Below are 14,369 nucleotides of genomic sequence, written 5' to 3'. Positions count from 1 at the left end.
AAAATAAAAATAAAAAAAAAAAAAAAAAAAAAAAAAAAAAAAAAAAAAAAAGCACAGTGGTTGAATGGAAAAGTCATTAGCCTGAGAAATAGAAGACTAGCGTTCTGATCCCAGTTCTGCCACTAACTGTAACATTAGGTAAGAAACTAACCCACCCACAACTTCAGCCTCCTCCCCTGTCAAATGAGGGAATTGACTTTCTCGATCACTTCCAACTCTAACATTCTGTGAATTTTCTCCATTTGATGATCATATCATTTCTCTGATTCTTTACTGTATCATGGAAGTGACCCTGGGTTTTTGAAGGCTATGACAGCCGAAGTAGGGCTCTGTAAGATCCTACCAAGAAAGGAAAGCTGCAAGCAAGAGCCCAGTGACAGAGTGCGGGGCTACCACCTGAACACCAGCCTAGCCAAGTCATTAACAGAAGGTTGGTTGGCCAAGCAATCAGCGTGGAAGGAATATAGCACATAGAGCAAAAGGTCAATTACACACATTGCTCTTGCCAGGGGCTACTTTGTCTTGTTGGGTTTGGGATTTACTGACAGTGCACTTGGAAGAACTGGATGATAGGTTACACACAAATGATTTACATTAGAATTTTTGTTTTTGTTTTTTTGCTTTTTGTTTTCCTTTTTAGGCAATGGGGTTAAGTGACTTGCCCAGGGTTACACAGCTAGTAAATGTCAAGTGTTTGGTCTGAGGCTGGATTTGAACTCAGGTCCTCCTGACTTCAGGGCTGGTGCTCTATCCACTGAGCCACCTAGCTGCCCCTACAGCAGAATTTTTAATCCAAAGGACATTATACATGTATATTTGAAGCTCTGAGTGTGTAGCTTTGTTATGAAATGAAGGAATAAGCCATGTATGTAAGCACATGTATGTGCTTTGGCCTAATCATTAAAGACTATCTGAAATTACTTCTATTTGATTGGAAATAGATATATGGAGCGACAATAGCAAGGGAAGAACAGTGAAGTGAATAGAGAGATAACCTTGAACTCAGAAAAACCTGGATTCAAGCCTTACCTCAGACACATACTTATTCTATTGTTGTTGCTATTTTTATCCAATTGTTTCAGTCATGTCCAACTCTTTGTGACCTCATTTGGGTGTTCTTGGCAAAGATAGTGGAGTAATTCACCATTGCCTTCTCTGGCTCATTTTACATATGAAGAAACTGAGGCAAATGGGGTTAAGTGACTTATCCAGGGTCACATAGCTAATAAAGATCTGAGGCCAGATTTGAACTCAGGAAGATTAGTCTTCCTGATTCCAAATCCAGTGCTCTATCTACTGCACCACACTCTCATTGTGTGATCCTAGGCAAATCATCTAACCTCTTAGTGCCCTCAGGCAAATAAAATAATAAGTTACATATAAATTTCTGAAATCAGAATTGGTAGAGAGATAGACAAACTTCCATGCTAGGAGTTCCCTATGTCAATGAAATCACATTTCAATACACCACTCCCCCCCCCAAAAAAAGAAGAAAAGAGAACAACACTTCAAGAGTATAGAACTAACATTACTCAGCAAACACACACACACACACACACACACACACATACAAAAAAAGAATGGAAAAATTACTTCCCTGGAAAGTATTTACGTAATTTATTCAGAACAACCACTCTTTAACATTAGAATCCAGGTCCTTACAGCAACGTCATGGCATTTCTCTCCCACTTTAGGAGTTGTCAAATCAGTGAGCCTTCTCTAGGGACAAATTATTATTTGTCATATCTTATTCTTCTGAAAGTCTCAGGAAGAAAAAAAAAGCTTCACTGTCTTTATACATTATAGAGCTTATTTTCAACACAACCTTGGACTGTATTCACAGATAAGTAATATCCAGAATAAGAGAGGTAATGGTCTTTAATTCTAGTGTTTTCTTTCTGTGGATTAATTCCATTTTATCCTCTATGATCTTGTTTGTATGTAATTGTTTGCATATTGTCTTCTCCATTAGACTGTGAGAGCAGAGACTGTCTTCTGCCTTCGTTTGTATCCCCAACATTTAGCACAATACCTTGCCTGTAGTAGGTGCTTAATAAATGCTTGTTGACTGGTCCTACCATACTCTACCATGGTGGCACCATACTGAGGACATTATATTCATTGCTGACCTCCTTATTGGAAGAAGATTGAAAAAGTCGAAAAACTAGGGCATCCCCAGAGGAGGATGACCAGGGTGATGAGAGGACTATAAATCATGATGAACCAGTGAGGTTTCATCAGGATGAGAGAAGACTGGATAGCTATCTTCAAGTATCTCAAGGGCGGTCAAGAGGAAATGGGATTAGACTTCTTTTGCTTGGCCCCACATGGTAAAACAAGAAGCAGTGATTGCAGAGAGACAGATTTCTTCTCAATGTCAGGGGCTGGTGGGGGGGGGGGAAGGGGGGAGTTCTAACAATTATAGTTGTCCAAAAGAATTGGGCTGTCTTGGGGGGCAATGGACTCCTCTTACCTGGAAGTCTTCAAAATGGAGACTGACTATTTGTAAACGATAAGTAGAGATTTCTGTTTGTACAGGTTGGATGAGATTGCCTCTGAAAGTTCCTTTGAAACTTGATATCTTATGATTCTATGACATACACTTTTTAGATGGGCAAAGCAAAATATTACACTTTTGGAAAATTTGTGTATATGCATATACGTATGTATGTATACACACACATATATGTTTAAATGAATTATGCATCTGTCTTTTTCAGCTGAGACTCTGAGAAGTTTCAGTCTAGAGGTCCTTGTTTCAATACGGAGGTTCCAACCCTGAAAAAAAAGTGCATTGAATGGGCATATTTACAGGCTGTGCCAGCAAGAAAAATGCTGCTACTGACCCCTCTGGAGCCAAAAAAAAAGTGTCTTCATCTTCAGAGAGAACATAAATTCCATGCATGGCAGAAGAGCTAGTACAATGCCTTGTAAAACATGTAATATATTCAAGAAGACCTAAGGGTTTACTCTCCAATAAGGATGGAAAAATCTGCGTGCCCCACTGTGAGCTCATAGTAAGGCTGTTTCATGTAAAAAGTTGGTAATTAGTCCCTGAGTGAATAAAGTAGAATAGATGATAAGGAATTGTTACCTAGAGTAGCAACACAAAATGCTCTTTCTAGTCATCAAAATTTAAAGGTTGTAGAGATTGGTGTGTGGGTGCCTATTTCTACTTACGGACAATTTCTAACCTTTATAACTTCGAATGTGTAATGTTATAGTTCAACAATCTATGCTTTCAATTTGTATTAAATAGAGCATACATAAAATTCAAAAGAATGTGCAAAGCCCTAAGTGCAAGAGAATTTGTGATGCTGCAGAAAGGGAAAAAAAAAAAAACTTCCATGCAGGCTTGGGAGGATTTGGGTCCTGCAAAAATCAATAAATCACTGCTTCTCGTGATCATGAGTCTCATTCCCCAAGCCAGATGTGATACACCGCAGTATCAAATGGAAACTGTACACTGACTGCTCATCAGCCCTTAAATTTATTTTTCTAAGGAATCACCACAATATAATTATTTTTCCAGAATTTATGCTTTTGTTTTCTCAAACAATCCATTGTCAGTTCCTCTGAGAATTTCTCCTCCTGCTGGAATCCTTTTCTAGATTAGTTATGGTTCCTAAGGATCTCAGAAACCATTAAAAGGTTAATGCCACAGGGACTTGATTTGGAATATGGACAATTTAAAGGGAATCATTAGCATTTTCAACTTCTACAAAAGGGGGTACATCCAATCTTGTCCTGTTAGCAGTTCTAGAGAGGGGGAAATCTGGGTTGAAATCCTGACTCAGATACTCACTGATGTAATCCTGGGCAAGTCATCTCATCTCTTTCCACCTCAGTTTCCCTTTTGTTAAATGGAAATAAAACAGCACCTATCTCCCATGGTTATTGTGAGTTACAAATGAGATAATATGTGTTGCTTTGCAAACGTTATGTAAGTGCAATATTATTGTGATTTGTATGTTAATAATAATTCCAAAGCATGCAGGCTTAGAGTTGTTAGATTCTAGGGGAGATGAAGTGAAAGCTAAAAAAAAAAAAACTAAATTCAAAACCACCTTACTAGAGACGCTATCTGTGGGGCAGCACTTTGTTCCTCATATTTTTAAGGTTTTACGTGCCATCTAGATGAGAGTTGAAAGTCAAAATTTTTCCAACACAAGCTGCCATTCTACACTGATCCACCCCAAAGAATCTGAATTGGGTAATTTCCAGGTGATTTTGGAACCACTTGAAATTGTCAGTGTGCATGTTAGTGCACATACAGCACTTTACTCAAAACTTATGTGCAAAAAAAAAAAATCCACTTCTTTGAAACAGGTAAACAGAGATGATTCATCATGCAAAAGCATTTACTTTGGGGATTCCTTTGACTAACAGGAGTCCCTTTCTTCAAAACGTCCATGATTTGTTCCTTTGTTAGTGTGGGTATGCCTTCCACCAACACAAATCACAGTCATTCTATTTATTACTGGATGAAGTTTTAGAGTTGCCACAGCCAAAACAATTAATCAGTCTGTAGTCAGTCTGCTGGTAAGTACCTCTGATTTTATCTAGACTAATTTGGGCAAGGGCAGCTAACTAGGTGGCACAGTGGGTAGAGTATAGGGCCTGGAGTCAGGAGTGCCTGAGTTCAAATCCGGCCTCAAGTACTTACTAGCTGTGTGACCCTGGGCAAGTCACTTAACCCTATTTGCCTCAGTTTCCTCATCTATAAAATGAGCTGGAGAAGGAAATGGCAAATCACTCCAGTATTTCTGCCAAGAAAACCCAAAAAAGAATGGGTCACAAAGGATCGGACCCAAATGAAACAACAGAACAACAACAAAACCGGGGCAATAAATATACAGTTCACCACTCAAAACTCTTCCATGTTGCTTCTCTGCTCAATAAACTGTAATAGCTCCCTATGAATCAAAGACAAGGTCTTCTATTTGGCATTGAAAATTCTTTATCATTTGGCTCCAACTTTCCTTTCCAGCTTTATCATACATTTTCGGTTGTTTTTCAGTCACTTTTGACTCTTTGTAATCCCATTTGGGGTTTTATTAGCAGAGATACTGGAGTGGTTTGCCATTACCTTCTCCAGCTCATTTTACAAATGAGGAAACTGAGGCAAACAGGGTTAAATGACTTGCCAAAAGTCATACAGCTAGTGTCTAAGGTCAAATTTGAACTCAGGAAGATGTTTTCCTGACTTTCAGGCCCAGCACTCTATCCACTGCACCACCCAGCTGCCTTTATTATACATTCCTCCCCTTCAGATAACCTTCAGGTTGAGTCAAACTGACTTTCTTGCTTGTTCCTCACATATCACAGCATACCATTTCCCATCTCTGTGCCTTTGCAAAGGTTTTCCTCCAAGTCTGGAATACACTGCTCTTACTTCTCACCTCTTCAAATTAATCCCTACTTTCCTTCAAAATTTAACTCAAATGTCACATCCTACCTGAGATTTTTCCTAATCCCATAGCTGTTAATGCCCTCTCCTAAAAGTTACTTAGCAATATGTACAGCCAGGCACTGATTAGTGAGAATAATGAATCCCATGAAATGGTATTATGAATTCAAATTCCCAAAGTTATAATTATGTAAAATCTGATAAATACATTTGGTAAATAACAGCAAATAATTTTCGTAAATAAATATATTTTGTAAATAATTATGGTAAATAATGGAACCATATCATGGAAATTTAAATAATGTACCTTTAGTTATTAGCACTAATCAGAACCTAGTTATATTTATTTTGCTTATTTGTGTATGTGTTATTCCCCCTTATTCACTGTGAGTTCTTTGAGGGCAGGAACTGTTAGATTTTTGTCTTTGTGTCTCAGGTGCCCAACATGTTACATAGCAATTGATTGAATAATTGATTGATTGATTGATAGACACTTGTGCATCACTCTTGAGAACACAGAGCCACCTCAAACCCAAGATGAGGCCTTGAAGGAGGACATCAGTAGAGTAGATTGCCCCATTGCATTTTAAGTCTGTTTTATAAAATTTTGATTTATAAGCAACTTTTCAGGAATGAATCTATTATGTAAAATACAGAATTTTCCAAGAAGCCCTAATTGAAAATTTTTTACATCTTATTCTTACAAGATAGGAATAGTCATATTTCTCTTCTTCCCAAATGATACAAGAACTGTTCCAGACATTTAATTGAGTGTAGCATGAGCTTATTTCTATCCAGATAAAGTTAGGAAGAAAGTAGTTATCCAACAAATTTAATTCTTGTAATCAAATAATCTTCAGAATCAAGAGCAAGCCGTTTTTTTTCTCTTTTCCCTGATTGCTTGAACGTTGGGATGGATGCTTCAAATCCCAACTCCCTTAGCCTGTGGAGACATAGAAAGAAACAACCAAAGAGTACATTCAGTCAACATGCCTGTATGGTACAGTTAGTTCCATGATTCTTATTATCGGTAACAGAAAAGCCATGGCAACTGCCTAGGAGTGAAGACACGCAGTTGTGCATGAGCTCAGGTCCAAAGGATTTCAGTGGAAATTGAAATGAAGAGAATTTCAGTGGACAGAAATTGCATGTTTCTCTTCGAGTAATGATGTGAAAGTAAAGTACCTGACAAATATTAGACACTTAAAAAGTGCTCATTGATTGCAAAAGAAGGAGAAATTGAATACTTTCTCAGGCTTTGGAAGTAAAATTACCAGACCTGATCAGCTTGTCAGCTGATGTTCAAACAAAAATTTAAAAATAGGTTTTTCAAATGCCTATTAGTAAATAATTTTCTAAACCTAGGGTTTATGTACTAGTGGGGTCCTTTTGTTTTCTTTTGTGTGAATTTAAGTTTGGCATGAAACCTGTCCCCCCTCCCCCAAATGCACAACTGATTCTCAGAGTTACATTTGTCAAAGAAAACATGTTTCAAATGCTCACTTTTAAATAGGCCACTATTCATTTATCTCACATGTTCCACTGAACAAATTCCGACACCCTCCCAAGTCACCCATTTGACCATTGTTCTCTGTCTTGCCTGTGAGAACTTCTTTCATTGTAACATAAACCATTATTTCACTTTATCGTTAAAAGTAACTCATTTCAAAGTCACTGTAGCATTTGATGTTACTTGTCTTCTTTTATATCCTCCCACAGACGGTTCTTAAAAGTTAGTCAAATCCTGTCTCCTGTAGGATGGGTGAAGAGTAGAGCAAAGAATTTTTCTGAGAAGGGAATCAGAACTTCAGCTGGAAATTTCAGGATTTCAAAATCACATTTACACCTTCTACTCTCGTGTCATGTGACTGTCCTGTATCAGTGATCAGCAAAGCAAGACTTGATAAGCATTACAGAACCTGCTTGTAATATTAGCGTCAAGAGCCCAAGGAGAGCCATTTATATTATACTGAGAGCAGCAATATACTAACAAGGATTTTTTTTCCTTTATCACTTACATTTGACAGTAGCTAGCCAAGTATACCTTCGGTGTGTCTTTGAAAACACTCATACTTAGAAAAATTAAATCTTTACAGCCTTGCCTGCACAGAGGAACCAAATGTAAGATGATTAATTCTAGAATGCATGAGAGGTTTCATTTTGCAATTAATGAAGAATGAAATATGTCTTTAAAAAACTGTACACAAATTTCATATTATGTGTTGAATTGAGGATTCATATATAATCAAGAAGAAAATATTTAATTGAAAGAAAAAGAATAGTATAGGGAATCATTCATAATCAGAAAGGCATCTGAATCTTGAAAATATCTTTTTTGATCTGCTGGAGTTAGCTGAGTACAATTATGTGCATTTGTCTCTAGTAAGGGATGTAGGTGTGAGAATTCTTCAGGCTTCCTGGCATTTTGAAGAATTATAAATACTGTTTTATGTCTCTACTTCTGGAGAATTGCATTCTAGAGTAAGGAGTGACTTTTGTGTATCTGGATAAACTGAAAGTAGAATGAGTAGGAATAACATATTTATGGTCCACTTTAAGGTCTGCAAAACCCATTCACATATCTTATCTGATGATTTAATACAGTGGTTTTATCCTGACAATGCACTCTGATACTTGTCTGTGGAGTTTAAATACCATACTGAGGTGCAGCCGTCGCAATAGTGGACTCTGTGTCAGTGATTATTTGAGGATCTCATTATTCCACTTAGACAACATATTTGATCCTACCATCCTGGCTTTGAAATAAACATCAACTCTGCATCTCACATTACTTATGTTTATTTACCTTACTACTAAATTCCCTCACTGTTTTTAATTTGAGGTGGAGAGTTGAAGAAAGGGGATGGAGGGCACATTGATGCAAAATTATAGCTAAAAATGTAAACACCCAAATCATTCTAGACACATTTCTCCAGCAACTGTAAACCAACCCTGTTGTGTATGGATACAGAGAAAACTAAATGCACACATATACATACACAGACATGAATTTAATGGTATATAATGCAAAATCGTGTATGAGAGAGTAATGATTCCTTTGACAACCATTAACAGAGTTGATTGGATTTTGTGCATTTCAGCTTTCAATAAGAGCCCCACTGATCTTGCCTCAGGATCAGATCACCCTAACTCTTTCCTATTTATTTTTGTGTAATTGGAAGGAGAAAGGGTCTGCATCTGCTTACTTCACACGCATGCATGTTTGGATTTATTTGCATGTGTGTATAACTACATGTATCTGCATACTATGTACACACTGGATGCAAGGGGTGCTGTTTGCATAAATAAACAACAGAAGTGGTGTTTCATCAAAGAAATTTTCAATGAGCTAGTCTTACTCTTTTATTTCAATATTTATAGTGTCCCCCTAAGGCAGAGATGCCCTAAAACAACTATAGATGGCCACTTGGATTAAGGCAAAATGAACTTCCAGGGCCCACGTTCCCTACATGAATGCTGAGGTGCTCAAAGAGAAATGGAGAAGCCAGTATTAGGTTAAAGGGCACTGTCCTGTCCTGTTATTTTGCCGAAAGGACAAAGCTTTCATTTTGCAAAGATCATTAGTCACCAAGATATATATTTTAGAGAGTTTCTCGTAGGGAAGATTATGTTGGCAGTCACTGGAGTGTACCAGATGGTTCATTAGCATGGGTTAGACAAGTCAAAGGCTTTCAGAATCATTTAGAAAATGTCAAACAGAAACAAGAACCCTGTCACTTTTTATTAGAATTAACTACATCATACCCTGGACACAGATTTCACCTTGGGTCAGAAAAATTAATACAGAATTATATGAATTGTGTAATATACTGGGTTAAGATGGGTCTTTCTCTGGGGACTCATTTGCTGGCAATATATTATGGTCTCTCTACTTTAGGAATCCACAAACCTTTCCCTTTTGTAAGATATGAAAAGAGTTGACCTTGCTCAAAATCCATTGGTGTCTAATTGATTTGAGGTATATGCAGAATTTCAACAAGATACTCTGCTCCACTTCTTTTGTGATCCTTTTTTCCCCAAGAAGCCTGGTGAGTGGGATTTACTGAATATTCAGCAGCATGTAAAGTATGCTTTATGTCAGGAGGAAAATACACCCATTAATTGAACACAAGGCTTTGGTAAACAGGAATTAAAATGCAATTGAAATGGTGTGACTTCTTTTTTTTTTCAACCCAGATGTCAAAAACCTTGAGAACTTCCAGCTGGTGGAAGGGGTTCAAGAACAAGTGAATGCTGCATTGCTGGACTACACAATGTGCAACTACCCACAACAGACAGACAAGTTTGGGCAGCTTCTCCTCCGGCTACCAGAGATTCGGGCCATCAGTATGCAGGCTGAAGAATACCTCTACTACAAACACCTGAATGGGGATGTGCCATGTAATAACCTCCTCATTGAAATGCTGCATGCAAAGAGAGCATAAATTCTCCCCCACCCCCTAAGAGCTTATTTCTGCTTTCAAAAAAAAGCTGAAAAAAAAGGAAAAGAAATACTCTGAACTGCTCCAAGCAACACTAATTAAAAACTTGGTTTTCAGACACTGAGAAAATGGTATAATAATCAAATACTTAATAGTAAATAAGTGATGTATCAGGGTATTTGTATTGCAAACTGTGAATCAAATGCTACACATCCCCAAAGGAATATAAGACACTACAATTGAAACTTAATGAACTTTGCAGGTGGACAACATCACCATGTCAGATGGGAAAGGACAGAACAATTCTTGTATATTTAAACTCATCTCCACTAAATGAAGAAATTTAGGAACAAATTGACCTGTGCTATCAAGCTATTGTAATGGGGGGGATTTGCGTGCACTGAATTCCTTCACCAGATAGCTGGAATAAAAACTATTCCAAAGGATGCAAGCTGCACCTTCTGGCAGCATCCTTTGTATTAACCTTCCAAGGACCCAACACCTACTCTCTTCTGTGATCATGGATGTGTTCTTTATGCAGAAACCTGTTTTAAAAGAAGGAGGAAAGCAAAGACCTGTGGAAGGCCACACACACATCAGCCATGCCACCAAATCATAAAAAGCCTACGTGCCAGGCCTGCAAACCATTAGTACGAACAGTCTAGGAATAAGTTAGCTTGCCATTCTTAATATGTTCTGAAGTTTGTTTTGTCATGTGTACATGTTGTTAAAAAAAATGGAGGCAGTATCCCTCTTCTGGTCTATGTCAGCATGATACAGGAAAACATGCTTTCACATGCTTGTCAACTGGTCCAAAGCTAAAGCTTTAAGGAGACCCATTTCTGCTGCTGTAGTGGTGATGCATCTGGACATCACCACGTGCTGGTATCCATAAAGTTTTTGTGTCAAATGGCTTGTTAGAGCACATCAGTCTTTTCAGTATCAAGTCTGTAGTTCATTAAAAAAATTGTTAAAATAAAATCTGTGCTTGGGTTTCAAAGAGCATTTCTAGGTTGTTCAAGCTAACAAGCAAAGCCAGTGGAAATCAAATCATTTAGTCTCACAGCAATTGAACATTGCCAAAAGGTGGGAAAGAAGGGACTTGTTTTTAATATGTGTTGAGGGTGGGGGTGAGAGAGGGGAAGACTATGGAACGTAACTAAAAGCTGGACAAAGAGGACAAAAAGAAGAGTGATACTGCCATTTCTAAGTAGACCAAAGTCTGCTGCAGAACAAATATTGGTGAAAGACAATTACAAACAATCTCTTTCCAAATGAAGATATCAGTATTATGACATGTAAAGTCACAGTTATGAAAGTCTTGCCTTATTTCACTATCCCAAGAGTTAACTGTGCAGGTGTGGATCAAGAAATGTTTAAAATAAAGTATTACTACTTTCGCATTCAAAGAAAACCTAGTGTTTACATTCTTTAGGTCCTGTGGGGGGGAACCGTGATACTACACATCGAAAACGCAGTCGTTTCCTTGATGTCGCTTTCTGATTGGTAATTATTTTTTACCAGTTCTTAATTACTGTATGTCGTGAGACACTAAAATCAAAAGGGAATCTCATTTAAACTCTAATTTTTTAAAGATTATTGGCTGCACAATCACTTGCTGAAACTGTAAAAAAAAAAAAAACAAAGAAAAAGAAAAAAGAAACCTCCTAGTCCCTTAATTTTTTTTCTCATAAATATTGCTGGCTTTTAAATAGTTTATTTATATTGTATATCATAGTTTCAACTGTAGACAATTATGATGCTAATTTATTGTTCCTTAGTTTCCCCTTTGTATAAGATATAGCCAAGAATGAAGAAGCCAAATATATGTGTTTACTGTAGCATGTCTTCAAGTTAGTAGAATATATAGTTCAGGGACATACAAGAGTCTTAATGAATGAAAATCAGTCACTTGACTCAATGCCTGTAAATCTTCCTAATCTTCAAGGTAGTTTATTTAAAATCTGTTGTAAATTTTATGACTTGTAGCATCCTCTGTTTCAAGTGATCTTAACTTAGAGAGGTGGGCTCTTCACCTTAAATTCCTTTCCAAGCATTGTACATTGTATACCAAAGACATCAGTCCGTGCTTCTCTAGTCCTTCAAAGCTGTCCATTTCATCACCTTCATGACTCAGCTCAAATATTTTGTCTGGGAGTAGGGTACAAACTTAGCAAAGTTTAACATCTGTGACTCCTTGCTGTATTTCTACTGCCAATCTTAACCACTCATTCTAATCTAAACAGTTCAAAGGACCCCAGAAAAATAGCTCAGCAAAATGGCTATCCAACATATGAAAAATGAATTTTTTCCAGTTATACCAAGTTGACCCAGTCACATATGGAGACCAATTGTTTTACCATTGAGCTGTAAAAGTGGGTCCAGTCATATATGTACAACATGGGTGAGGGGTTTATGGATTGTTTCTGTTTTGAGTTGTTTTGTTTTTTTTTTAACATTTCAAACAAATGCATTGCATTCTGTAAATTCTATTTTTTCTAATACAGTGCTCCTCACTGAATATTAAAACCTTTAAAAATGTCAAATATAAGTGTGTTATTAACTATATATAAAGCGCTACAATCTCACTAGAGAGGAATGTGACAGAAGGGTTTGTTAAAACAGCGACAACAACCACCAGTCAAATTTTGATGAGAACAGAAAGTTCAGAAGCAGATAAACTAGAATGTAAATTTGTCAGTGTCTGTGGTTCTGAGAATCCCTCCAACTTGCCAAAGTTTGTGAACTCAATTTCTCCAATGTTAATTGTTAACCACTTTGTAACCAGACATTTACTTAATGACTGCCTTATCAATTACAGGACATATTAGTAAAAGCAGACTAAAATGAAAAGGTTTGGGCTTTGGCTGGTTTACCATAGTTGTTCTATGTTTGTAAACAGACAATCTGTAATGTTTGAATATTTGTATTACAGATGTTCTGCAGCTGCCTTGGGTAGAGTGTGCAGTTAGTTACTTGTTGGAGTTCTCTTACTGTATCAGTGAAATACATATTGTCATGTCAGTTCTTTGCCAGAAGTTTCTCAACACCAATGGAATTTTTTTTCAGTATTTCAATAAATATTGATATGCCCAGCCTGATCATTTTAAAATTGTTTTTATGAAACTTTCATTGCATTAGACACCTAAAAGATCAAATTAATTGAATAGGATTTAAGAAGAGGAAAAAATATATTGCCCTCTCCAAATACTATTTTTGTATAGAAAAACCTATTAACTTGGTCAGCTATATTCAAACCAATTCTACAATCATTTATTAAGCACCTACTATTTGTCAGGCATTATGTTAGATGCTGGGGATTCAAAGATAAAAACAAAGTTGTCCTCAAAGAGCTTACATTCTCCTGGAAATGAAATATTCAATGCAATGCAAATAATGTATCAACCATCCATAGAACAAGGCATGAGGTCAATGGGGTCCACATTTCTGATCATAACTGGTCTTTAGAAAATTTGACAAGGGGTTTTCATTTTATTCTTGACAACACCACCTGCCCACCCTACTAAAGGGAACACACTAGAGAAAATGGGTCTTCAGGAGATAAATGTATGAACATATAACCCAACACCTACCCAACATAGATTTCTGAAGAATTTGCTGCTCTGTGGAAACACACTAACACACACACACACACACACACACTTATACCTCCCTACCCTTCTTTTGGCTTACTAAGCTTTATATCATAGGACCATAGGATTTAAAGCTGGAAAGAACTAAAGAGATCACCTAGCTCAACCTCCTCATACGATTGAGGAGGAAACTGGATGACCTTTAACATAACAAAGTTGTTTCTCAGACCATTTTAGTTGTTAGTGACAACCTTTTTATTCTTGGGTAACCTATCATCAAAGAACCACAAAGCATTCCGTTTAGTTTGTCCCAGGAGTCGTCATCAGGGTAGCCAGAGATGACAGAGATGAGCACTGGGCTGCTGGTAGTTTCCTTTGAAAGTAACTTTTATTGGAGTGACAGTACAGTAAACTTCCTGCTGGTCAAACAACACTAAGCAGGCACTTAGGCTAGCACAACTTCATCAGGACAGGAAGTCAACAGGAAACAGGGTCCTGCTGTTAGAGTTCTCCATACTTAGAGTTCTAACAGGGTTTTCAACATTGCTAAGAATTGTTAAAGTCATTTTCCAAGGAAAATGATTCAACCACAGAGCCTAATTTCAAAGGGACCTCTGAGGCCATGGAGTCTAACCCATCCCTGATTAAGACCAATAAGTGGGCAGAGGGTGTTTCCTCTAAGACCTCCAGTATGGGGCAATGCACTCATTATTCTCTGGGGGAACCCATTCTACCTGGAATGTCCCTCATTATTAGCAAGTTTTCCTCTACATCATCAAGCCTAAATATGATTCTTTGCTTCTTTCACTCAAACTCTTTGTACCATGTTTCTATTCTGTTCCACTGAGTTGTTCAGTAGCCTGAAGGCAGGGAGTAGGTAGAGAGGAGGGGGAGGAAAAGAAACTCCAGAACATACAGAAATGA

At 37.4% G+C, this 14,369-nt stretch overlaps 1 protein-coding gene across 4 annotated transcripts in view; it reads left to right on the top strand.

Moving 5' to 3' along the window:
- The window catches only part of NR5A2 (nuclear receptor subfamily 5 group A member 2), a 183,533-nt gene extending 172,058 nt beyond the window's left edge, over window positions 1–11,475 (top strand). For all 4 annotated transcript variants that reach the window (XM_027843497.1, XM_027843496.1, XM_027843498.1 and 1 more), the window contains one exon: window positions 9,608–11,475. In XM_027843497.1, the coding sequence (XP_027699298.1) occupies window positions 9,608–9,855 (248 nt within the window). In that variant the 3' untranslated portion in view covers window positions 9,856–11,475. The remainder of the gene's footprint in view (window positions 1–9,607) is intronic.
- The last annotated feature ends 2,894 nt before the right edge of the window (window positions 11,476–14,369 follow it).

The sequence above is a fragment of the Vombatus ursinus genome, unplaced genomic scaffold (genome assembly GCF_900497805.2).
Source record: "Vombatus ursinus unplaced genomic scaffold, bare-nosed wombat genome assembly UNPS02014909.1, whole genome shotgun sequence".
Classification (NCBI taxonomy): domain Eukaryota; kingdom Metazoa; phylum Chordata; class Mammalia; order Diprotodontia; family Vombatidae; genus Vombatus; species Vombatus ursinus.
Note: the sequence above shows the minus strand (reverse complement) of the source record. Positions and strands in the feature narration are given on the sequence as shown.